This window comes from Ipomoea nil, unplaced genomic scaffold (genome assembly GCF_001879475.1).
Source record: "Ipomoea nil cultivar Tokyo-kokei standard unplaced genomic scaffold, Asagao_1.1 scaffold1619, whole genome shotgun sequence".
In the NCBI taxonomy this organism is placed as follows: Eukaryota; Viridiplantae; Streptophyta; class Magnoliopsida; order Solanales; family Convolvulaceae; genus Ipomoea; species Ipomoea nil.
In genome coordinates, this window is record NW_017618047.1 from 371,090 (window position 1) to 394,331 (window position 23,242).

General features: G+C 38.4%; 4 protein-coding genes across 5 annotated transcripts; 2 read left to right on the forward strand and 2 right to left on the reverse strand.

Moving 5' to 3' along the window:
• Window positions 1–6,746: 6,746 nt before the first annotated feature.
• Window positions 6,747–9,305, forward strand: LOC109191302 (aluminum-activated malate transporter 14-like). Its single transcript, XM_019341898.1, has 6 exons — window positions 6,747–7,146; window positions 7,243–7,383; window positions 7,558–7,830; window positions 8,428–8,537; window positions 8,666–8,809; window positions 8,907–9,305. The coding sequence occupies exons 1-6, from the start codon at window positions 6,816–6,818 to the stop codon at window positions 9,225–9,227; spliced, it is 1,320 nt and encodes a 439-aa protein (XP_019197443.1). The 5' UTR covers window positions 6,747–6,815; the 3' UTR covers window positions 9,228–9,305.
• A 1,386-nt stretch (window positions 9,306–10,691) lies between these two features.
• Window positions 10,692–11,542, forward strand: LOC109191306 (antifungal protein ginkbilobin-2-like). The gene is made up of 2 exons (XM_019341904.1): window positions 10,692–11,276; window positions 11,393–11,542. The coding sequence occupies exon 1, from the start codon at window positions 10,762–10,764 to the stop codon at window positions 11,260–11,262; it is 501 nt and encodes a 166-aa protein (XP_019197449.1). The 5' UTR covers window positions 10,692–10,761; the 3' UTR covers window positions 11,263–11,276; window positions 11,393–11,542.
• Window positions 11,543–11,674: 132 nt separating this feature from the next.
• On the reverse strand, window positions 11,675–14,721 carry LOC109191301 (protein trichome birefringence-like 11). The gene is made up of 4 exons (XM_019341897.1): window positions 14,079–14,721; window positions 13,098–13,487; window positions 12,826–12,984; window positions 11,675–12,403 (listed from the first exon to the last, which is right to left on the reverse strand). The coding sequence occupies exons 1-4, from the start codon at window positions 14,522–14,524 to the stop codon at window positions 11,983–11,985; spliced, it is 1,416 nt and encodes a 471-aa protein (XP_019197442.1). The 5' UTR covers window positions 14,525–14,721; the 3' UTR covers window positions 11,675–11,982.
• Window positions 14,722–19,381: 4,660 nt separating this feature from the next.
• LOC109191303 (F-box protein At2g27310-like) lies at window positions 19,382–22,310 on the reverse strand. Of its 2 annotated transcripts, none has more exons than XM_019341899.1 (2): window positions 21,892–22,310; window positions 19,382–20,746 (listed from the first exon to the last, which is right to left on the reverse strand). In XM_019341899.1, exon 2 carries the CDS (start codon window positions 20,744–20,746, stop codon window positions 19,580–19,582), a length of 1,167 nt encoding a protein of 388 aa, XP_019197444.1. In that variant the 5' UTR covers window positions 21,892–22,310; the 3' UTR covers window positions 19,382–19,579. The 2 variants fall into 2 exon arrangements, with proteins under 2 accessions (XP_019197444.1, XP_019197445.1); XM_019341900.1 differs by lacking the exon at window positions 21,892–22,310 and adding an exon at window positions 21,810–21,825.
• Between the last annotated feature and the right edge of the window lie 932 nt (window positions 22,311–23,242).

Genomic DNA, 23,242 nt, shown 5'->3' on the forward strand with positions numbered 1-23,242 from the left:
TGCAGTTTGAACTAACAACACGAGAAAGAGAGAGGGGAAACACACACACACACACACACAAAAATCCTAAGACGACCATGTATAGAATGTTTTTTCACGCAACCAAATTCTCTAAAACCTGCATGATACTATGATGGAACTTAGTAACGTAATGCGCCTACGTACAGTTGTGTCTCGCCAATGCCAGGCCAGATATTATATATAAAGCTTGCAGTTAGTTTGGTTCTCCAGATATTTGTGAAGAATGAATGATGTGAACCAAGTGCTCATAATCCTCCACATATATATATCTATCTTTATAGCTAGCTAGTTTGGTGGTCCACTTGCATCACCATTGTTGACATTTGGACCAACATCCTTAATGACTTCAATCTTCAATGCAATCCTTAGTTAGTTCCAACGTTAACAACCTCTACTCTAAGGATATATCAACCCATTACCTTTTTCTAGCAATCCTGGTGTTCTCTTTAGGTCCCCATGCATATAAGCAAACATGCAATGCTAACTATATCTCCCTTGAAAAATTGTCAATTTTTGTACACCTTTAAGGTGAATAGGTGTGGGAATTATGTTCAAAGTGGGCAGATTCCTTGTGCGCACCAGCATTTGGCCCTGTTCGCTGAACCATTGAGTCACCGTGATGGCAAATTATGATGTGCATCCGTATGCACCATGCATGGTGCATACGGATGCAAAAACGACGTCGTTTTGTCAAAACGCACACGGCGCATCCTACTTTAAAAAAAAATCAATTTCTATTCCCAGCAACAATATTATATTATGTTGGGCATCGGCCGGGTTGGCCGAGTTCAGCCCCTGCTCGATTCGGGATGTGGCGCTGTGGCTTACCATGGAGAGATGTGGTTAAATGGTTAATGTCCACCTACCTATCACCAATTGGTTTTAAGTAGGATATGGCAACCAGGTACCATAGAACTCTGTGGTTAAGCGTGCTTGACTTCCGGCAATCCCGGGATGGGTGACCCCCTGGGAAGTAAGCATAATGCAGCGCTAAGATCCAACAATTGGTATCAGAGCCGTGGTCACGGGTCCGGATCGATGGCGAGGCGAAAGTCCAGTCCCAGGTGGGATGTTGGGCGTAGGTCAGGCCAGAGGGGATGGTGGGCGTGTAGGCTAAAAGGTTGCGGCAGGTGCTGGGAGGGGGATTGTTGGGCGTCGGCCGAGTTCAGCCCCTACTCGATTGGGCGTGTAGGCTAAAAGGTTGCGGCAGGTGCTGGGAGGGGGATTGTTGGGCGTCGGCCGAGTTCAGCCCCTACTCGATTCGGGACGTGGCGCTGTGGCTTACCATGGAGAGATGTGGTTAAATGGTTAATGTCCACCTACACCTACCTATCACCAATTGGTTTTAAGTAGGATATGGCAACCAGGTACCATAGAACTCTGTGACGATTCGGGACGTGGCGCTGTGGCTTACCATGGAGAGATGTGGTTAAATGGTTAATGTCCACCTACACCTACCTATCACCAATTGGTTTTAAGTAGGATATGGCAACCAGGTACCATAGAACTCTGTGATGTAGGCTAAAAGGTTGCGGCAGGTGCTGGGAGGGGGATTGTTGGGCGTCGGCCGAGTTCAGCCCCTACTCGATTCGGGACGTGGCGCTGTGGCTTACCATGGAGAGATGTGGTTAAATGGTTAATGTCCACCTACACCTACCTATCACCAATTGGTTTTAAGTAGGATATGGCAACCAGGTACCATAGAACTCTGTGACGATTCGGGACGTGGCGCTGTGGCTTACCATGGAGAGATGTGGTTAAATGGTTAATGTCCACCTACACCTACCTATCACCAATTGGTTTTAAGTAGGATATGGCAACCAGGTACCATAGAACTCTGTGATGTAGGCTAAAAGGTTGCGGCAGGTGCTGGGAGGGGGATTGTTGGGCGTCGGCCGAGTTCAGCCCCTACTCGATTCGGGACGTGGCGCTGTGGCTTACCATGGAGAGATGTGGTTAAATGGTTAATGTCCACCTACACCTACTTATCACCAATTGGTTTTAAGTAGGATATGGCAACCAGGTACCATAGAACTCTGTGATTAAGCGTGCTTGACTTCCGGCAATCCCGGGATGAGTGACCCCCTGGGAAATAGAGGGAAGTAAGCATAGTGCAGCGCTGAGATCCAACAATTCATTTTTTAGTTCATTCATTCTGGATGTGTAGTTATGAAGTTATGGATGTGTATTTATGCAATTCTGGATTTATAGTTATGAAGTTATGGATGTGTGTAGTTAATTAGTTATGCAATTTTGGATGTATAGTTTTGAAGTTATAGATGTGTAGTTATGCAATTCTGGATTTATAGTTATGAAATTATGGAGGTGTAGTTATGTAATTATGGATTTATAGTTATGAAATTATGGATGTGTAGTTATGCAATTCTGATTTTTTTTTTTTTATTAAAAAAAAAATTAGATGTCAAAACGACGTCGTTTTTGCATTCGGATGCACCATGCATGGTGCATACGGATGCACAGCATAACGCTCCCACCGTGATTTACATCCTCCTAAATACTCTGTCGGGCCGGGGTGTGGGCCCTTAGGGTTGGGGATTCAACCTTCAATCGTTATATCCTACACCACGGCGCACATAGCACTGTGGGCCGCGCGCCTCCCAATACGACGTCGTTTTGGGGTAGTGTTGGGAGGCGCGGTAGGAAGTTGCTGAGATTATGTGTATTTGTTCACAACGTTATGTGTATTTGTTCACAACGTTATGTGTATTGGTTCATACAGTTATGTGTATTTTTTATACAATTATGTACATCCGAATCAGAAAATTTGTGTGTATTATGTTAAGAGTTGATGTGTATTATGTTAAAAGTTTATGTTTATTATGTATTATGTTAGATTATGTGTATTATCTTTTAAAAAGAGTATGTATATTTTGTTATATAATTATGTACATTCATGTATAACATTATATGTATTCTAGTATAACATTATGTACATTCTTGAACAGCGGGTTTTTTTTTAAAGAAAAAACTACTGCCATTCACTGGGGCGGGAAATTTCAAAAAAAAAATAAATTAAAAGGACGTCGTTTTGCATCTGGGCGCATAGTGCAACGCGCGCCGTGGTGTAGGATATAAATTGCCTTCAACCTTTGGGAGAAGAAAAATAGATTCCGTGTAATATCACAACCTAAGGGTGTGTTTGAAAACCCAGAAAATGATTCCAGAAAATCATTTTTCGGGTTTCTAGCTAGTATTTGGCAAGAGAGGAAATACTAAAGTCAATAGAAATTGAATTCTGGTCAAAGAAAAACAAAGCCAATTTTTTGGAAAATAACTTTCCCTTTTTGCTGAGGGAAGTCATTTTTCACCGCAGCCTGCTCTATCTTCGAATGAACCCATATGAATGGTTTCCGGTGAGAACCAATCTCTGGTTCCCGACAGAAACCAGACTTTATGGTTTTTGAAGCCGGAAACAAGATTTGGTTTTCGTCTTCTGTTTTTTATTTTATTTTATTGTATTTTTGTTTTTTTTTTTAATGAAACCATTTACTTACCATTGTTTTTTTTTTCTTTTTTTTTAAAAAAATTTTTTTATAAATAACATTGATTTTTTTTTTTTTTATGAAACCAATGTTTAATTATACAATTCTGGTCATTGTTTGGAAAAGGAATCAAACAAACCAAGACAGTTTTATGTAATGTAACCAAATACTGAAAAGGAAAATGTTTTCTGTGAAATAAGTCATTTCCCTGGTTTCCAAACACACCCTAAATGAGATTTGAATTTGTGACATGTTCTGATACGCGAAAAATTATAACTAATAGCGAAGTTGTAACTTTATTTCATTATACTAGCATAACAATCAGTGTCACGTTTCAATGGCAGGATAACAAACACGTCCTTTAATTAGTCTTGGATTCAAGCCTCCGCACTAGCTATCCAATAGTAAATATTCAATCTTTTCCTACAAAAGGCGAAATCCCTTGCCTTCACAGAACGTTTGAGGGGTAAATCAATGTGACTCAACACATACACTTCTTAAGTGGGAAGGCCAGTACCCACAATAAGCTAATCATATTAGATGTAGCTCCCATACTACGACTATCGTCATGTTTCAATCATGCATTTTTTTCCATAAACCTGAATACCTACTGAAATATCTGGAGAGTAAATATTCATTTTTGATAGCGCGACAGCATACGAAATCATACAATTTCCCCCAAGATATATGACAAAAAAATCTAGAAATTGGTAGCGATTGGTTGTGGGGATTGCGAAATTACACCATTTTCAAAACACTGGCATCCAATGGCTGGGGTTATGGAGGCAAGCGTGTTACGTTCCACTCATCCAACATATTAGTACAACCATATATATGCATTCGTGATCAGACCCCTTAATGTTATTTGATGTTTTTCACGTTTTATGTTTCTATACTTTTCTTAATAACATTATTTGAATCGTATCTGTGTATTTCACAAAACGACACTAATCTAATTAAACCTTGATCAGATTTATTCGAGAAAGAAATTATTCTGATATTTCAAGAGTACTACAGTGTCACTGCATACATATGAGTTAAAATTTTTGACTTTATATTAAATGACTCAAACTCGTTTTACTTTATCTTTTCCCCGACGTTCCTTCTTCTTTTGCCCAAACCAGTGGGGTTAGGCGTGCCGAAGCCCTTTCATCCGTGCACTTCAACTTGACACCTGCACTAAGTCCATGGAACCTACCCACCCCAAGTGAGGACGAACAAGCATATCTAGATATTTTTATATATTTTTTTGTACTTTTATCTGTTTTTAATCGTTCTTTGGCAAGTACAGTACGTTATATCAATTATATATAATATTAGGGCATAAGAAATATTGACCACCCATATATAATGTTATGTTGAAATAGTACAAGGAGACAACCTAATTTAGATCAAAGGTTGCAACACTACCCACCTGTCTTCCTTTGGATGGGTCACTAGCTCTCATGCTACAAGTCAATTTGAACGTATATATTGATGAATTATTTAAATTAAACATCATGAAATTAAAGTCAAAGAAAAGCTGGGTTTAATTTGATTATCTTAGTTGGGTCTCCATGTGTTCAATTATTATTGTGTGGACCATATTTTGTATACTATAAAATAATGTACATTCAACACAAAAATAATGTACATTGTATTCAGGGGATGTACATTATTTTTGTACTGAGTGTACATTATATTGTATAATGTACATTCAGTACAAAAATAATGTACATTTTGTTATGATCCACATAACACTGTGTGGATCAATAATTTGTCCCATGGTGTTCGATTTCCTCCCAAGTAGCTATAATTGAGGAGGATAGTGTTAGTGTGGCATTGCCTCGGTTTATGTATTGTGTTAGAATCAAATGCTTATATTATCACAACGCCACCAGTTGTAACTAGTAGCGGATACACAATGTTTATTTGTATTGTTTATCAGTTTCATAATTTCTGTGGATGTAATTTCGTTTTCGGAGACTTAGTGTGTAGTTGATTGGTGGTTTCACTTAAAGGTCATGCCCAAGAATGTTAATTAGAAGGTCTGTATTGAATCCCTTGTACGCACATGAAGACTAGGATCTAATTCTTAAGACAAGGTCATGTGAGCTTAAGATTAGTCCCATAAAATTGAAATAACTTAATATGTTTTTTTTTTTTAAAGTATCTAAATTTCTTTTAACATGCGCCTTAAAATGCTTTTTTAACGGAAAAAAAAAAACATATTTAATTTTAGGACTACTTTTAATTACGAAAGCTATTGTGAAATGTTTGGTGACGGTTTTTGAGAGTGAAATATAACAAATTAAATAACACAATCATAGTTTAATAACAAACATATATGACACGTACTTCCGTCACCTCTTTTTTTTTTTTTTTTTTTTTTTTTTTTGGATGGCAAGGCAAGCTCAGCTTTTGTGGAATAGTTTCTAAGTTTTAGAAAAGAGAATAAATCATATCCAAAAATGTTGACAAGAATGGAATAAAATTCGTAATTTTAATGTACAAAAGTCATGTTTTATCTATTCGATTATTTCTCTCGAACTCCTGAACCCTTTTTCACCCACTTTATATCTTGAGATAAATCACACTGAAATGATGTTGACGCCTTGGTTGGTAACCTAGTTAGTTTATCAGTCACTTTTGTCTTATTTGACCATTATATTATTAGCTGTTTGACTTAGTTAAACAACAAATATAAGTGTTTGATTAATTATCTTTTTGTAACAGTTTATTGCTCCAAAACCCTAAAATTCAAAAAGCAGTTCAAAGTAGTTTTTTTTTTTTTAATTAACATTTTGAGAAAGTTATTTTGCATGTAATCAGCTATCAGCTAACAACTAATTTACCAAACATCTTTCTACAATAAGCTAATGCTATCAACTAGTCAAAATCACTAACTCAATAAGTTAAAAGTTATTTACCAAACACTCCAAAAATAAAATTTATAATTTTTTGGTACAAAAAATCATGATGTGTACCCATTCAATTATTTTTTTTTTTTTTTTTTGGGGGGGGGGGAGGGGGAGGGCTCTTGACCCAATTTGTCTCACTATATAATTGATGCATTACTAATTATAATAAAACAAAAAATAAAATTCTACGATCTCATGGGGCTTAGACTCCCACATATAAAATAAAAAACAAAAATTAATTAATACAAACATTCCATTTTTCCCTCCATTGTTTGTCACTTCATTTCCTCTATATATATGTTTTGGGAGTTTTGCAATTTTGCATGGTCCCCAACTCTCATCCTATGAGCCCAAGAAATCCAGGAAACAATATATATCATATTTAACAAAAATGAATTCAGTCGTGGTCGTCGTCCCGATCAACAACCCAGAAGGAGATGACAAAAGTAGAGTTGCAGGAGGAAGCATGGAGAAGACGACAGAGGAGCGTGATCATCGGTGTTGTTTTGTTTCCAAGAATGGTTTTTCCTCCATTAAGGAAAAAATGGCGGCGGCCGTGAAAAGTGAATTCGACAAGAGAAAGGCGGTGCACAGCGTTAAGGTTGGGATGGCTTTGGTTCTGGTCTCCCTTTTGTATATGCTGGACCCTCTTTTCCGGCAAGTCGGACAGAATGCGATGTGGGCTATCATGACCGTCGTCGTCGTCTTCGAGTTTTTCGCAGGTGAGAATAATGGTCGGAAACTTGGGTTAGTTAGTTTAATTTTCCGGCGGTGGGGGGATGTCTGGTTTTAATTTCTTGATTAATGTTGGTGATCAGGTGCGACACTGAGCAAAGGGATAAACCGAGGAATCGGCACCATCGTCGGCGGCTTACTAGGATGTTTTGCGGCGGTCTTGGCCGATCAACTTCCCGGCTATCGCAGTGCTTTTGTCGTTGGCATTTCCATTTTCATTATAAGTGAGTAACCAGAGCATATAGCTATTAATGTACAACACAACTATTAGCTTCCGTTTTTAGTTGAGATGGAGCACATGAATCTGATATTTTTTCCAAGAATCTCGGGGGAATCTTTAATTTGTTACATAGAGCAATGGAGGTTTAATTTATATGTGGATGCCGGAAAATGTGCAGGTGCGGCGGCGACGTACTCGAGGTTGGTGCCGGGGATCAAAAGGAAGTACGACTATGGAGTGATGATCTTCATCCTGACGTTCAACTTGGTGGTGGTTTCTGGCGTGCGCGCCTACAAGGTTATGAAGCTGGCTCGCGAGCGTCTCTGCACCATCGGAATGGGCTTCGCCGTCTGCATCTTCATCAGCCTGCTCGTCTTCCCGGAGTGGGCCGGCGACGAACTCCATTCCTCCACCGCCGCCAAGTTTGACAAAATCGCTTCTTCTCTTCAAGGTAAAACTTTACTTTCCATCATCACAAAATTGTACTATTATGCCCACACCAACTTAGCTCACTGGTTCAATTAGTAATATTTCAGAGAAAAGATAAAGGCCATGTTTGGTAAAATGGCTGTTAACTAATTGTATTAATTAGATGGTGTAAATAGTTGATAGCATTAGCTGATTGTAGAAAAATGTTTGGTAAATTAGCTGTTAGTTTGATAGCTGTTTGATATAATTTTTTTTCTCAAAAGCTAATTGAAAAAATTGTTTGGAATAGCTTTTTGAATTTTAGCCTTTTGAGGTTGCAAAAAGCTAATTAATCAATCACTTATATTGATATTTTAACTAAATCAAACAATTAATAGTGGTCAAATAAGTCAAAATTGGCTTATAGGTCAATTTTTACAAAACAGGACTAATGTTAGAATCTTGACAACTTCGATAAAGAAAGTGTAGGGATTATGTCTAAAGTAGGTAGATTCCTTGTAGACACCAATATTTGTCCTTCTCTACTAACCTATTGATGAGTTATTGTGATTTGCAAATTATTTTATAGATAAATTATTTTATATATTTAATAATTGACAAAATTTATACACGATTGTAGGGTGCCTGGAGGAGTATTTCATGGTTTCCGACGAGAAAGAAAGCAAAGCAACTGCCGATGTCAGTGGTTGCAAGGCTGTCTTGCATTCCAAGTCCAACGAAGAATCATTGGTATATAATATACTTAATTATATAAGCACACATATATCACTTTAATTAATTAATTTATTGATCTTAGAAAATTGTGTTTAGATTTTATTTTTAATTAGCAAAAAATTAACTAAAATTAAAATTTTCAGGCAAATTTTGCAAAATGGGAACCGTGGCATGGGAGGTTTGGGTTCGCTTATCCATGGGAAAAGTACTTGGAGATTGGGGAAGCTCTAAGAGAACTTGCTGCAACTGTAATTTCTCTTAAAGGTTGCATTCAATCATCTGCACAGGTTTAACTCTTTGTGATTCTTTGCTGCCCAGAACGCATTTTTTGATAATAATTGCGAGTTTTTTTGATAATTTGTTGTTTATCTTTTTGGTGATTAGCCATTGCCAACAGAAAGAGGAGTCATCAAAGAGGCCTGCGAAGCCGTGGGGGTAACGCTGGTGTGGAGTCTGAGGGAGATTGGAGAGAGCATAAAAGACATGAAAGTATGCAGAGCTAAGGTCACAATAAGTCCAAAGTTACAGTCCATGAAACAAGACAACCTTAATAACCATAATAATGTGAACTCACCTTCGGATTTGGGCATGGCAACCTTTGTTTTCCTGTTGAATGAGATGGTGGAGAAGGTTCAAGTGTTGGCAACAAAGGTGGAACAACTAGGAGACATTGCTGGGTTTCACACCAAAAAATTTGAGGCCTAGCTAGCTAAATCATCATATTCAAAGGTTTAATTTAACCATACAAAATATACTAAATAACGGTTAATTATATCGTTGGAACTGAACATTTACCTCTCTTTTGACTTTGAAAATTTTTTTCTAATATTTTTGCGACTTTAATCCCAATTTTGGGAATCCCTACGAATCTGTCTCAAAGGGGTTCAAAAGTCATTATTTAAAAAAATTTCGAAGTTCAGAAGGTCGGTCCGATGATCCCAGCATTAAAGCATACATGTAGAGGTGAAAGGGGGAGACAGAGAAATGGTAAATAGGTAGATGGGAAGATCATTATTAAAAGCCTTCCCAGAAAACTTTAATAACTATATCTCTTTTTCTTATATAGTACAAACTACAATGTATGCTATGCTGGTGAGGCATTAATTATGTTCATGTTCCATCATTTATAAGTAAATATATGTTTGGTATTATTTACAATTTTAATGAATTTTTTACAATTGTCGGGATATAATGTCGTAACAAATAAATACTTATTAACATTAACAATAAGCCCCCAAGGATGGGTTGTCCCCAGTCCACTTCAAGAGTTCCATCGAATGAGTTCTAAATACAAATTTTCAATCACTGGCATTGTAAAAATTTGGCCTAGGCATCGATTAATTGGCATCTAAGCGTCGATTTTTTGAAAATCCACGAGAAGCAACTGGTCCTGTTGTATGTGCCAATTGTCATTTAGCTAATAAGCCCGTAGATATTGAGGTACCACAAGTAGTACTTCCCAATATTGTATTTGAAGCCGTTGTTCGAATCCCTTACGATATGCAACTGAAACAAGTTCTTTCTAATGGTAAAAAAAGGGGTTTGAATGTGGGGGCTGTTCTGATTTTACCGGAGGGTTTTGAATTAGCCTCTCCCGATCGTCTTTCTACCGAGATGAAAGAAAAGATAGGCCCAATAAAAAAATATTCTTGTGGTGGGCCCGGTCCCCGGTAAGAAATATAGTGAAATCACATTTCCTATTCTTTTCCGGACGCCGCTACTAAGAAGGAGTCTAGTGTATCACCATAATCGGTGTTCTAGGCGGTCAGCTGACTAGGCTGCTTAGGCGCTGACCGTCTAGGCTGACTAGGCTGTTTAGGCGCTGACCGTCTAGGCCGACTAGGCCACCTAGTCGGCCAATTAGCTATTATTTTTTTAAAAAAAAAAATGGATTATTTCATTCTAAACAATATCATTTTTAGTGAAATAATCTTAAATTGTTCAAACTCTAAATATTTTTTAGATTAATATTTAATATTTTAGTATTAACTATTAAAGTATTAAATAATTTATAATTATTAGTCCTAAAAAAAATTAAAAAAATTAAATAAATTTTTAAAAACAAAAAATACACAGACCCACTGGTCAATGCCTTGTGGGCATGATTTTGCATTACCAATTCCTTTAGTCTATGGCCGCTACAGTGTTTAGTTTGAAAAAAAATTGATGATCCAAAAACAAGAACCAAGATGAAATCCTTAGAACAAGACAAGAAACATAGGACAAGAACAAAAACGACATGTCGTCCAATTCAGCGGAGGATTCAATGAAAAGGTCCCACAAAGGAAACACAGCTAAAACCTCTGACCTGCGGCCATGGCTGTTTGGTCTCTCAAACATGGCAGCCACAATCACAGAACTAATCCTCTTTTTCACACTCTGTTTTAGTTTTACCACAGTTAAGAGCGTCCCAAACACAAACGCAAGGAGCGTCCTCTGCAACTCCGGCGAGTACACCGGCGGCGACCCTTTCGCCATCAGCCTAGCTTATGTTCTTCAAGAGCTCCAGAACGAGACGCCGGCCAGACACAACTACGATTACTACAACATTTCTCCTTACCCCAACGCCTTCGCCTACGGCCATGCCACCTGCAACACAAATCTCACCACCCCAGATTGCACAACTTGCCTGGGAGCCGCCAACGCCACCGTCACCGCCACCTGCAGCCGCCGCATCGGCGGCCGTGCCCTCCTCTTTGACTGCTCCATCAGGTATGAGCAGTACCCTTTTAAGGAATGATACAGGTTTGTCTCTGTTGAGCATATAACCATTAATGTGCCATCCAATTATCAGCTTAGACTTTTAGTTGAGATGGAGCACATACTTCAATTTAGTATCGATGGAGCGCATGCTTCAATTGTCTCGGGTTTGGTTTTCCAGTTTACACCAGACTAATTCAGTCGATGTTGTTCCCATAATCCCATATGTTTTCTTTCAGTTATTGTGTTTGATTTTCTATCATCAACTTGTTCAATGTAGAACCACCATTCAATAATAATGACAATAATTTGCAGTGAAAGAAGTTTTGTTGAACCTGGTATAAACATAAATGTGCAATCCAAGTGGTATATGCTTCAATTTGGTATCAGAGCTAATCAAAGAAAAGAAAGTAATCGATCTGCACACGTGAGGGAGCGTGTTTAACATATAATAGCTTTAAAATTTTTATCATATATATATATATACAAGGTAAAATGTCATGTACAGGATCTTCTGTATACAAAATGCAAAAATCAGGCCTAAATTTGGTTATCAAATGAATCCACTTCAATGGTACAAACAATTTGTTTGAGTCTCATCTGGTGATGCAGCATCCTCAATCGAGTCCATTCGACGAGCAGATGCAGACTGCAAAAGAATTTTGTTCTACCAATCGAATGATTCCCATCCTAGGATACTAGGATTGAACATGATTGTGTTCGAGGTTATACAAAGGCTGAAAACCGGAGGGGGGCTTTGTCACTTTGTGTGACGTTCCAGGGCTGCTTTTGTACTTGGTCGAGAAAGATTCACAGCCTGTCTAACCTGAGACGACCGAGAGTCGTTCTTGAGCTCCCGCTTGACAAAGACAGCATAGAGGAGCTCGTTCCAGGAATCGGGGACCCCGGGGAGGCACCAGTGGCTGCAGTCTTGCCGGTGAAGAGGAGCCGGTCCCGACTTGGGGCCTAAATAGTACAAAGACGAGTGAGCATCTTTTCTCCGAGAAGTCATGCCAGTCACGTTCAGAACTTCCAATTTCTGCAATCTTGAATCCCGACGTTCTGACAAAACATCGATCACCGTGCTAAACTCCATCCACGATTTGAATGCCGTTTGTGATGATCCCAGGTCGGGGAGCGTCTCCCGGTGACAGCTACCACCGGTTTTCCAGTCCCCACCTCTGTTAGCCACATTAAACGTATAAAACAAAGGAATTGGTTTAGATGTTTAGTCCTTCTGAGAGGATTGTGACAGGTCCAGAAACCGTATTCCAAACCCGTTAAATCTTAGAGCTAAGCACATACTATCCTGTCCCCAACCACCAACCACTAAAAACAAAATACTATCTTGTCACTAATTTCAATTATGTGAGTAGAAATGAAATAAACCAAGCAATCAAGGATCTTCACGAGCATTAGAAACAAGACAACATAGTTTTGGAGTGGGGCAGGAAAAAATGGACAGATGATTCAATCAATCAATCAATGGAATGGAGATTTATGAAAGTTTTTAACAAAACTGGAGAATAAAGTAAAATCTTTAACGAAATCACGAGCTAAAAAGTAAATCTTGATCAAATAATGGGGCGAGAATCAGACAAACCTGAAATGAACAGGAGCATAGCTACGAAAGAAAACGTGGGTCTTGGACATATTTACTTCATGACCTAACCAATCGACCAATGTTTCGATTGATCTGTGAAGCGCATCTTCCACGCTCATATTCATCTTCACCTCCGTGCCTTCTTGAAAGTAACATCCCCTGTCAATTGAAGGAATTCACTGGTCAAAAAATAGATCTTTTAAAAGTCTTTAAGGAAATTAGAAATTTGCATTCGAGGAGAATATGGTTTTAATAGATGAGATAAAGCTTACACTCTAATCGTCTTCTCATAATTCCACCAATGACCCGTGTTGAAGACGAGCACGTCTGCACCTTTCCACTTACTCGAGCTCCAATCCATTTGGTCGAGCCTTAAAGTCATTCTTACCTTATTCGGGGAGCCAGCAGGTGCACGGCCTTGTACCACGAGAAATGGGGCTCTATAATATTCAACCGTGCAGTTGAAATCCTCGAACTTGAAGATTAAGAAACCAGTGTGTTTCGTGATCGGAGTTCCATTGACTTCGTATATCGAACTCTTGTTAGAAACCGCAGAAGAAAGCATGCAGAGAAGGGACTCCCATTGGTTCCTCCCAATCGAGTCTCCCACAAACACAACCCTCCGGTTTCTCAGCTTCTCCAACATGTTCTTTGCATCAAATCTGTTCCCAAATATAGTAAGAAAGTTCAGATAATCAATTCCTTTCTTTCTTCTTACCAAGCATTAAGAAAGTTCATTCCTGCATAAGTGGTCTAAACAAATTCAATAGCCTAAAGCTAAAACCTATAGCAATTGCCCCATATGAAATTCCTATTGCCCTATCATTTTTTTTATGCATTAAGTTTCCCGACTTACACCAGACTAATCCTAAGCCCCCGAAACCCCTACCCAAGTCGCCCAATCAGTCTCTAGGTTCCCACCTCTAGCATAGACAAGGGGTCTAATCGGTCGAGGTCCCAATGACCCCTAGGTTCTCATTGAGATTCGAACTCCGTAATACTGATCGATTGAACCAACTGAACTAGCCCACGAGCACCTATTGCCCTATCTTGAAAATAGGGAATAACTCACCAAAGTTCTATAGCCTTCATCAATTCATTGCAACCCAAAACTCACCTATCTTAGAGGTAGAAGTTATGGTTTTTTCCATTAGTGATTAATTGGAGAACAAAAGAATGAAACTTTCCATCAAGACAAACACAAGAATAGAATGCTGAAAAGCACAGAAAGTGAAAGAAAGATTTAACCAAACCTGGGCAAGTTGCAGTGTTTAGGTTGCCAGCGCCATTTGGTATAGAATCTATCAGGCCTACCATTCTCAGAACAACGAAACCCATCATCCAAGAACAAGCAATCCTGTGATTCATATAGCGGGTAGCTCTCATCCCACACCCAACTCCCCTCAAAGATATCGCAGCCGTCTTCTTCAAGAAATCCCACCAATTTCCGATCTACATCAGAGCTCAATAATGACTGATTATCACTGGCCCCAAACCAGGACGGCCCACGAAACGGGATCCCACTGGTCACAGTTCTGTAGTCCAGCAAGGAGAGACAAAAGAGCAAGCAGAGCGTGAGGAAGAAACAGCCAAGAACGCCCGGCGAAGTCTCCAGAGCCTTCAGCCGCGGCTTGAATCTCTTCAAGAAATCGGAGTGGGTCGTTGGATTCTTGGCTTTCGGATTTGGGTTCTCGCTCATCTTCGTTACAACCAAAGATTTCTGGGTTCTTGAAGATAAATAGTACCAAGAACAGTTAAAATAAGCACAAAAAAGTAGGGAAAAATTAGAGTTTCAATGCCGTGTGGAGAAGTGTTCATACGGAGAATTTCAAACTTGGAACTGATAGAGAAGAGAGAGAGAGAGAGAGCTTTGATGGTGATGATGATGGGGTGGGGTATAGATGGACAAAGACGCCAAATTTTCAAAGCAAAAAGCACAAACGGCACAATATGATTTTTGTACAAAGCTCACAAGGGGGTGTGGTATTGACTCATTCCGTATATTTCTGTGTTTATTGCAGCAACTTTTTCTGGTTTCATTTCATCCGTTTTAACGTTTTTTACACAGACATCCATCACCATGAAGAAAGGCTCAAGCTTCAAGTTTCCATTTTACGCCTTTTCCCCCTTTTCATTAACTTGTTTCCCTCTACTTTTTCCTATTAAAAAAAGGAAAATAATATTCCAATTTTCAAATTCTACTCTCAATTTTTACTTTCCCCCACAAAGTTTTAATATTGACATTTTCATTAGGACTCACATAATGAAAATAACTAATCATCAATTACCACATCAGGAAATAAAAAGTGATGGAGTAAAAATAGGGAGTACATGTGGTAGATTCTTACAACCCAATCTCAATAGTTCTACCCCTCCTATCCAATGTTGTAGCACTAGTCGGGCGCCCAAGTGCGCCTAACGCCTAAGCAGCTGAGTAATTCGAGTATATGGTCATCATTTTTCCCACTAAAGATTAGGAGTTGTTAGACTGTTATAATTTCCAAAATAGTCATCTACATATGTTAGATGATGAGTTGAATACATTATTGAATAAATATAGAAGATGAGTAGCCAAGCAGGCAAAAAAATCACTCGGTCGAGTTGAATGCCAACTCAATCGAGTTGGCACCGACTCGATCAAGTTAGGCGCTCGACTCGACCGGAATTAGCCGCTCAACTCGGCCAAATCGATCAGTTAGTCGGTCAGTCGACTAAAAACTGTCTAGAGCTGAAATTGTCTTGCCCTAGAAATGTCTAAGCTGATTTTTACAATACTACTCCTATCTTAATAATAATAATAATAATAATAATAATAATAATAAAAGTAAATCGGATTACATATTTACATCCAACCCTTCAATAATAATTTTACAATTCATACCATAAAAATTCGATTAAAGAGGTAAATCTCCTCATATGTATAAATTTATAAATTTTCCGAAGTATTATAAACTAATGTCATGTGACAAGATACGTGCCAATAAAATTAAACTTAACTCTTTTTATTAATTAGCCAATTGAGTTCATACATCACATTTCCAATTTATGTTTTTCCGATCCATTGATTTGTTCCTCTTCCTTTTTCCTTTATGGTGGATTGGTGAGGAGGGTAAAGAGATTAATATGGAGTAAATGAGATATGGGTAGAGTTTGGTGAATTGGTGTGAACATGTGACAGAGAAGTAGATGAGATGGATTTAAGGTTATTACATGCAACTTTTGACTCGTGTGAGAACGTGAGTTCATAAACCCCATTTTAACGTGGATTATAAAATAAATACATTGCCTTGGAGTGAATTATCAGGTAGATCTTTAAATGAAATTTCATATCGAAAAGTATAAGGTCACGAGTTTAATTTTTGTTTATATTTTTTTAATTGAATTTGTGGCACGGGTCTTGTAAAGTGTGATTTACCTTTCCAGTGTGATAATGTTTATCTAATGTTTACATTGGGAGAGTGACTTCTAATTTTTCACTTTATCCAAAGATTATAAAAAAATAAAATACAAATCCATTTCAATCTCTATAGAAAGTTTGATTTGTAATTTTTAAAATAAATTATATTCCATATATGCATGGGTTGTTTATATAGTATATATAAAATAAAATTAAAATATATAAATATTCTTCGGTACTATATTGAAAAGTTACCATATATGTTTAATATTATATAAATAAAAATAGAACACGAGTTCACGATATTTTTTATCACCTCAATTCATTTTTATTTTTTTACCTTATTCTATTCTTAGTATATATCATATTGCACCATTTATTTCTTTATATAATTATATACCAACCAATACATAGTACAAGAATTGATGAGTATGGAACATAAAAATAAAAGAATATATATGTCAAATTATGGTTCACTATCACAACAAATTAAAATAATGCAATTAAGTGGAGCAATAAGCCAATACTCGTTCGCCCACTTTATTGAAGGGACTTAAAGGTGAGTGAATGGGACAACAACATTGTCGGACATTAAATTAGAAGAAGGTGATTTTATCCATTGAAATTGCATAATTTAGGGAATAGGAATGGGAATGGGAATAGTCTCCCTAGAACATGATGGCCACCTTTTGGATTATATTCGCCCCTCAATATAACACTATCATTTTGATAGCATTAGGTTAGGTAAGTGGTGATCATCACTTGTTAATTTCATGCTGTCTATTTCTCTATGCCAAGGCCAAAACTATGAAGATTCGAATTTCAAATTGTGATAGGATTTAATGATTGTCTGATTAATTCACGATGTCTGACTAATTTTGTATCATATTTAATTTTTGAAATTATAAAGATGATTCTTTTATGTTGATATGATCATGGCAGGAAGGTTGGTGTAGTCAATGTGACCCCCTATGACTATTCTTAGCAAGATCCTCTAGGTCTGTTGACAACAAGTGACTGTAATTCTCGACAATATCCTTAACTTGTGATTGTCCTTGTAAACTTTCCTAAAAAAGGTCCTTAGCATCCATCCTCGCCAAGGTCCCAACCACAAACCTAATGAGACCCTATGTGTGTGATAGGGAATATATACCCCGAGTCTACCAACCCTCACGTTCTAAACACCCGATCGGATCCGACTCCGTACATAGAGAGGGTCATTTTTCAACTGCGTCTAACCGAGAGAGTACTCACCCAACCCAACATGAAGGCAAGGTTCCATGGCTTAATAAGTCTTTGCTCCAAGACCTTTGTGCTCGGCAGAGGCCCCAATCGTATAAGATAAGTAATAAAAGACGAGCAACAATAGTAACATTCAAACCGGGCACAATAGATGCGCTGATGCGCTATTGGTCAGTCAGATTTCCCATTACACATGGATGCCGCTCCTTAGCCTCCAAGACCACCGAGTGCATGAAGGACACGTGTCATACATGCCTAGTTCCCGGCATATGTCCGCTCCACACTCTTATAAATACCATGTTAAATGCTTGTAAAAGAAATTTTGGATCATTCTCTCTCTCTCAAGTATTCATACGCTTGGGATCCTCCGACCTTCAGTCTCAACTACCCGAGCTACTATACAATAGTTTCTGCTTATATCTGTATACTCGAGAGTATTTACATCATCCATGCGTAACCAAAGTGGTTTTTCAAACTAATTCAACATTTCTCTATTCCTACAACAAAAAATCTTAACGCATAAATTAGATAGTTTATGTCTGGTCAACTGTAATAAAACCAACACTTTCTTTAGTACATAAACATAAAATTTGTTGAAAAAAAAGGGGATCAAGAAATCAAGAATAGAAGACAAAAACGAAGAAGAAAAATTTACATGGTTCGGCTAAGAGCCTACGTCTACAAAAGAGAATAATCCCTTTTATTAATTATAATAATGATAAAACATTCAGGCTTAGATAACCTAATGGTACATTTATAAAATTACACATGTACCATAGCGCTCTCGAACCCCCGACCTACTCAACAAACTCAGTTCGTGTTCAAAAACAAAAAAATATTATCACTCCATATTGTTTCACCACCTATCATCTTCCAATACATAACACAACAACCCTATTTAATATAATTGTAACTCCTTAGACCACCTATCAACCTTTTGGAGAATAATTGTAACTCCTAAATTAAACGGAAAATAAAACATAATTACATTCTTTATGAATGAAGATAATAATAAAAATTTAGATATATATATTATAAAGAAGGAAGTCAATATAATATGACGTTAACTTAGGACACCTAACAGATACAGTCTCGAATTATATGCGGAGCGTTTCCCGGATATATGACTTTCTTTCTTTCTTTCTTTCTTTAGCTGTACATCAACCTCCACTTTACAACTCATACAAATTTCTCAATTTTTCATATTTCATTTCCTTCAATCTGTACCATAATCATGATATCTTGTAATAATCTATTTAGGATGTTTACTTTGGGAATTGAATCTCCAACCCTAACGACCCCACATCCCGACTCGACAGAGTATTTGGGAGAATATAAATTACGGTGACTCAATGGTTCAGCGAATATGACCAAATGCCGATACGCACAAAGAATCTGTCCACTTTAAATACACAGAATCTGTACACTTTAAACATAATTTCCACACCCCGCCCCGATAGAGTATTTGGGAGTATTTAGGATGTTTACTTTACAGTAGTGAGAGTGTTGGTTTTATGACCTAGAATTAGTCGTCAGCTACTTAACATAATTGTTTAACAAAATAAAATAAAATTACCTGGAGTAACTCTCGGGCCACAAATGACGATTCCCCCAAGACAAGCTCCTAGAGCAAACATGGGTTAGTTAAGTGGACCTAAACCGTTAAACAAACAAAGAAATACCTACACCAACGGGATTCTTAAAAAAATCAAAATCGTTGATTAGTATTTTTTTTTTTTTTTGGTGATTTGGTCCACCGGCCATGACTAATAAAATATGGCTAATACCCAACACGAGTCATGAAGAAGGAGATGGCGACAAGATTTGATGATCCCCATTCCTTTTAACGTGCTCCGGCATGCCCAAACGTGGGAAGCTATATTATGTTGTCATCACCAAAAACACTTAAACGTGGTAGAGATTAAATAGCAATCAAGAAAACAGCTAAGAATGAGCAGAAATGGATCCAATTTTTTTTTTTTTTTTGGGTAAATACTTGCATACATTGTACTGTACTAGGAACAGCCAACAATGTCGGCCAGGAGAGATTTTCGAGTCACAACTCGAAAAGGATTGTTTCCCAATCCCGAGAGCGGGGAAGGACTTAACGGGGCATTACAGAAAGTAGTACCAAAACGTGGCGCAGGCTGCTATGCCGCTAAGGATGTAGAGTCGATCCAGGCGGCTTTCGTTTCTCATCTTCTCTTCCTTCAGCTCGCTCTGCACTTTCGAGTACAGCTGACAGGACTCGAGGGCCTCGTTGTAGTTCTTGCTCCTTTGGCAGCTCAGCGCCTCCTTGAGGACGAGCAGGCTGTTCCTCCCGTTAACGTGGGCGCCTTCCATGTCGCCTAACTGCATGCTTAGTTCGGTCATCTTGAGCGTTGTGTGGGCCCCCCCGCCCCCGCCCCCGCCTTCTTCGGTGTGGATCACTCGGAACTTCATGAGAAGGATGCATTCCACGGCGTGGCATGGGAGGATGTCCTTGGCGGGGAGAATGGAGCCGAAGCGTATCAAGAAGTCCTTGTCGGTTGGCCAGTGTCGCTGCCCCCCGAGAGGGCTCCAGCTCGAGAGATTAGCGGCTTGTTTTATCTTCGTGTTGACGACGATCCAACTCAGCCTGATTCCATCTCGGAGCTCCTGCCAGAGCTTCCCGTCTTTCCTCTCTTTCTCGAGGGACGTAATGGGCGGTAGACCGTCGGAAACCGAGAGAGTGACTTCACCCGCGGTGGCATCGTCGTCGTCTCGGGCAGCGTAGGTGAAAAGATCAACCCGAAACGGGCAGTTATAGAACCAACGTTGGGCGCCATTAGCATTCGGGATGCCCCAAAGCGCCTTCGAGCAGATCATCTTATCTTTGTATCTAACATCAACAATCGAGACAAAATCCGTCGGCGAAACATTCTCGGATTCATCTACGTCGCCATAATACTCCGCTTCGGTCCACTCCTCGGGATTCTCGAGGTACTCATTCCATCTGAATTCAGTCACTTCCTTGTTCACAATGAGCGGGAAACAGTCCGCATAGAACTTCTTGAACCCGCCTATTGACGATATCAAACTCTTGACGTCATCTCGGTTAGTCGAAGGCCACATAGAAGCGCATACGTTTTCCCATAACTTCTCTTCCTTCGATATAGAGCAGAAGGCAGCACACGCACAGGCCGCGCTAGCTAAAGTAGCACCGTCGAGACGCTTTAGTATGTCGTAGAATAGATCGCTACTTAACGAAGCCATGTTTTCGACCGGCGTAACTGATGTTGCCATAGTTTTCGTTCCAATCATCTGAAAGTATACAAGCAATATTACGTTAGACAATTCAGAAAGGCATCTCGACAATCAATCGATAATACTAAAAACAACGGAAAACAGCCTTCCGTTTCATCGATATGACCAAACCAAAACCAAAACCAAACCGTAAACCATAACATCTTCCATTACCTGCATCCGATAAGTTCCAAACATCTATTCTAAAACAGACTTCACAAACATTAGTAACTTTTACCCTCAAATATTCATCGTTTTCTAAGGACAGTATATGCTAAAACCCTGAAACCTTAACCAAGTATCATAAATGCTCTGCAACCACGACATTCATAACAAAGTTTTAACCTTTCCCCTGCAATATCATCTCCCCATCCAAGAATGGACATTTTTCTCTAACATAGTATATCTAGAGTACTCAGAAAGATACTGCAAAGTTATCTAAGTAAACCTCTATCCTGTTAGCAAACCAAAAGGGGAAATTTTACCCAATTTGGTCAAACTGTTGACTTGATAATCACAAGGTTACAAATTCGACTCCCAGCAGGAGCGGCCTATTGGCCTTCTTGGTTTGAACCGATTAGCTATAGACAACTTAGGCTAGTCTATCTCCTCGTAATTCTTTGTCGGTTAGATTAATAGAGTCACAAGAAGTAATTTCTCTAATACCCAACTAAAATCTCCCATGAGGAATACTAGAATTACACCAGCTTTTCTGCAGGTAACTGGGGTTAAAGCCAAAGCTTTGACCTTTTTTTACCAAAAGGATTAAAAATCACTACACTTCTGCATCAGTGCAAAACAAAAACAGAAACCTAATATGGAGTAATCAGCTAACAAAGAATGCTACAAACATAAACCCAAAGGGAAGAATAAGCAAACAAAACAAAGCAATTTAGGATAAAGGATACAGTTCAAGGATAGAGTTCTGCAAACTGACAAAATCCCAGAAATTTAAAGGCTCCAAACAAAGAAATTTAGGATTGAGGATACAGTCTTACAAACTGACAAAATCCCAGAAATTTAAATGCTCCAAAACAAAGAAATTTAGGATAAAGGATACAGTTCAAGGATAGAGTCTTACACACAGACAAAATCCCAGAAATTTAATGGCTCCAAAGCCCAAAACCCAAGGAATAATTTAGGTTAAAACATTAAAAACATACCTCTGTGGTCCAGAAACTAGCGGGTCGGCAAGGCCATGGCGGTGAAGATGGTATTTGAAGCTGAAGAAGAAGAAGAAGAAGAAGATTTGTGATTGACGACAGTGGGTTCAGGGGTCACTTTCTTGTGAATTTCCTCAAGATTTTCTTGGGGGCCCGTCTGCAAAATTGAGATATTCCGTGTACCCGCAAGATTCAAGAATTTGTGCGTGTCATCAGTAGAGTGTGTTGTATACAATAGAGGATTATCTGTGTTTCTGCGGTGGACTTAGAACAAAACCGCAGGATTAACGTTGGTGAACAAAACGTTGGTGAACAAGAACCGGCTATGTCTTTGCCAGCTGCCACGTGGGAAGTCAAAGGAGACCAGGTGGGCCCATTGACGAGCTTTACAATGCGTGACAGTGTTGGACTCTAAACTTCCAAGTCATCATATGATGATAAGGTATACTATACATACCAGTTGCAGATATTTTAAAGTATAGATATTTTTTGTTTATTAATTGGAGCTTTCATCATAGTGGGGTCACTTATTTTTGGTTTATTTGTGAAATTTTATGGTCAATTTCTTCCCAATTTAGATTTTTTTTTTAATGAAGAAAAACTCGCAACTATTATTTGATGATGTGTACTAAATAAATTCAACAAATTACACAGATAATGTATCTTATGTAACGAGCTCTACTAAGAGTGTTTGAAAAAAATATGTTTGTGATTGTGGCAACCCCTAACCAAGTTAGTCGGATAGTTAATTTCTTGATTTCAGCTAACTAATTATGTGCAATCTAAAATGGTTTATCTTCTAGAGCAGCAATACTCTAATGTCATGTTAGGTTTCACCTTAGAGCTTACCTTAATTTATTGGTCATCTCGATTTTAGTAATCAAAAGCTATAAAATATACCCTTAATTTAGATGGTTTATGATCCTTTGCCTTTCTTAGTTTGAGCCAATCAATACGATTTTAGTAATCAAAAGCTATAAAATATACCCTTAATTTTAGATGGTTTATGATCCTTTGCCTTTCTTAGTTTGAGCCAATCAATAATGGACAACTGATCTATGAGCAACAATACTCTAATGTCATGTTAGGTTTTTGCTTGCAAGAAACTCGAGAAATTTGCAAAATTAAGGGTATATTTTACAGCTTTTGATAACTGAAACCGAGCCGGCCAATACTAAGGTAAGTTCTAAGGTGAATGAGCAAAAGCCCAATACTAGGAAAACCCCAAGTGGACTTGTTTGCTCAAGCTCTCTTAGAAAAATAAACAGGCTTCATTTATATCTCTTTATATACCATTGAAAGCAACAAGAAGCAAGCACCCTCTTCTTGAATTCAAAGAATGTATCTTAAA

Bases quoted from the DNA above. Each gene is read 5' to 3' on its own strand.
- LOC109191302 (XM_019341898.1), top strand. From the start codon at position 6,816: ATGAATTCAGTCGTGGTCGTCGTCCCGATCAACAACCCAGAAGGAGAT. The intron at 7,384-7,557 runs GTGAGTAACCAG...GAAAATGTGCAG, and splicing joins CATTTCCATTTTCATTATAA to GTGCGGCGGCGACGTACTCG. The intron at 7,831-8,427 runs GTAAAACTTTAC...ACACGATTGTAG, and splicing joins AATCGCTTCTTCTCTTCAAG to GGTGCCTGGAGGAGTATTTC.
- LOC109191306 (XM_019341904.1), top strand. From the start codon at position 10,762: ATGTCGTCCAATTCAGCGGAGGATTCAATGAAAAGGTCCCACAAAGGA.
- LOC109191301 (XM_019341897.1), bottom strand. From the start codon at position 14,524: ATGAGCGAGAACCCAAATCCGAAAGCCAAGAATCCAACGACCCACTCC. The intron at 13,488-14,078 runs GTTTGGTTAAAT...ATTTGGGAACAG, and splicing joins AAACACTGCAACTTGCCCAG to ATTTGATGCAAAGAACATGT. The intron at 12,404-12,825 runs GTTTGTCTGATT...TGTGGCTAACAG, and splicing joins TATGCTCCTGTTCATTTCAG to AGGTGGGGACTGGAAAACCG.
- LOC109191303 (XM_019341899.1), bottom strand. From the start codon at position 20,746: ATGATTGGAACGAAAACTATGGCAACATCAGTTACGCCGGTCGAAAAC.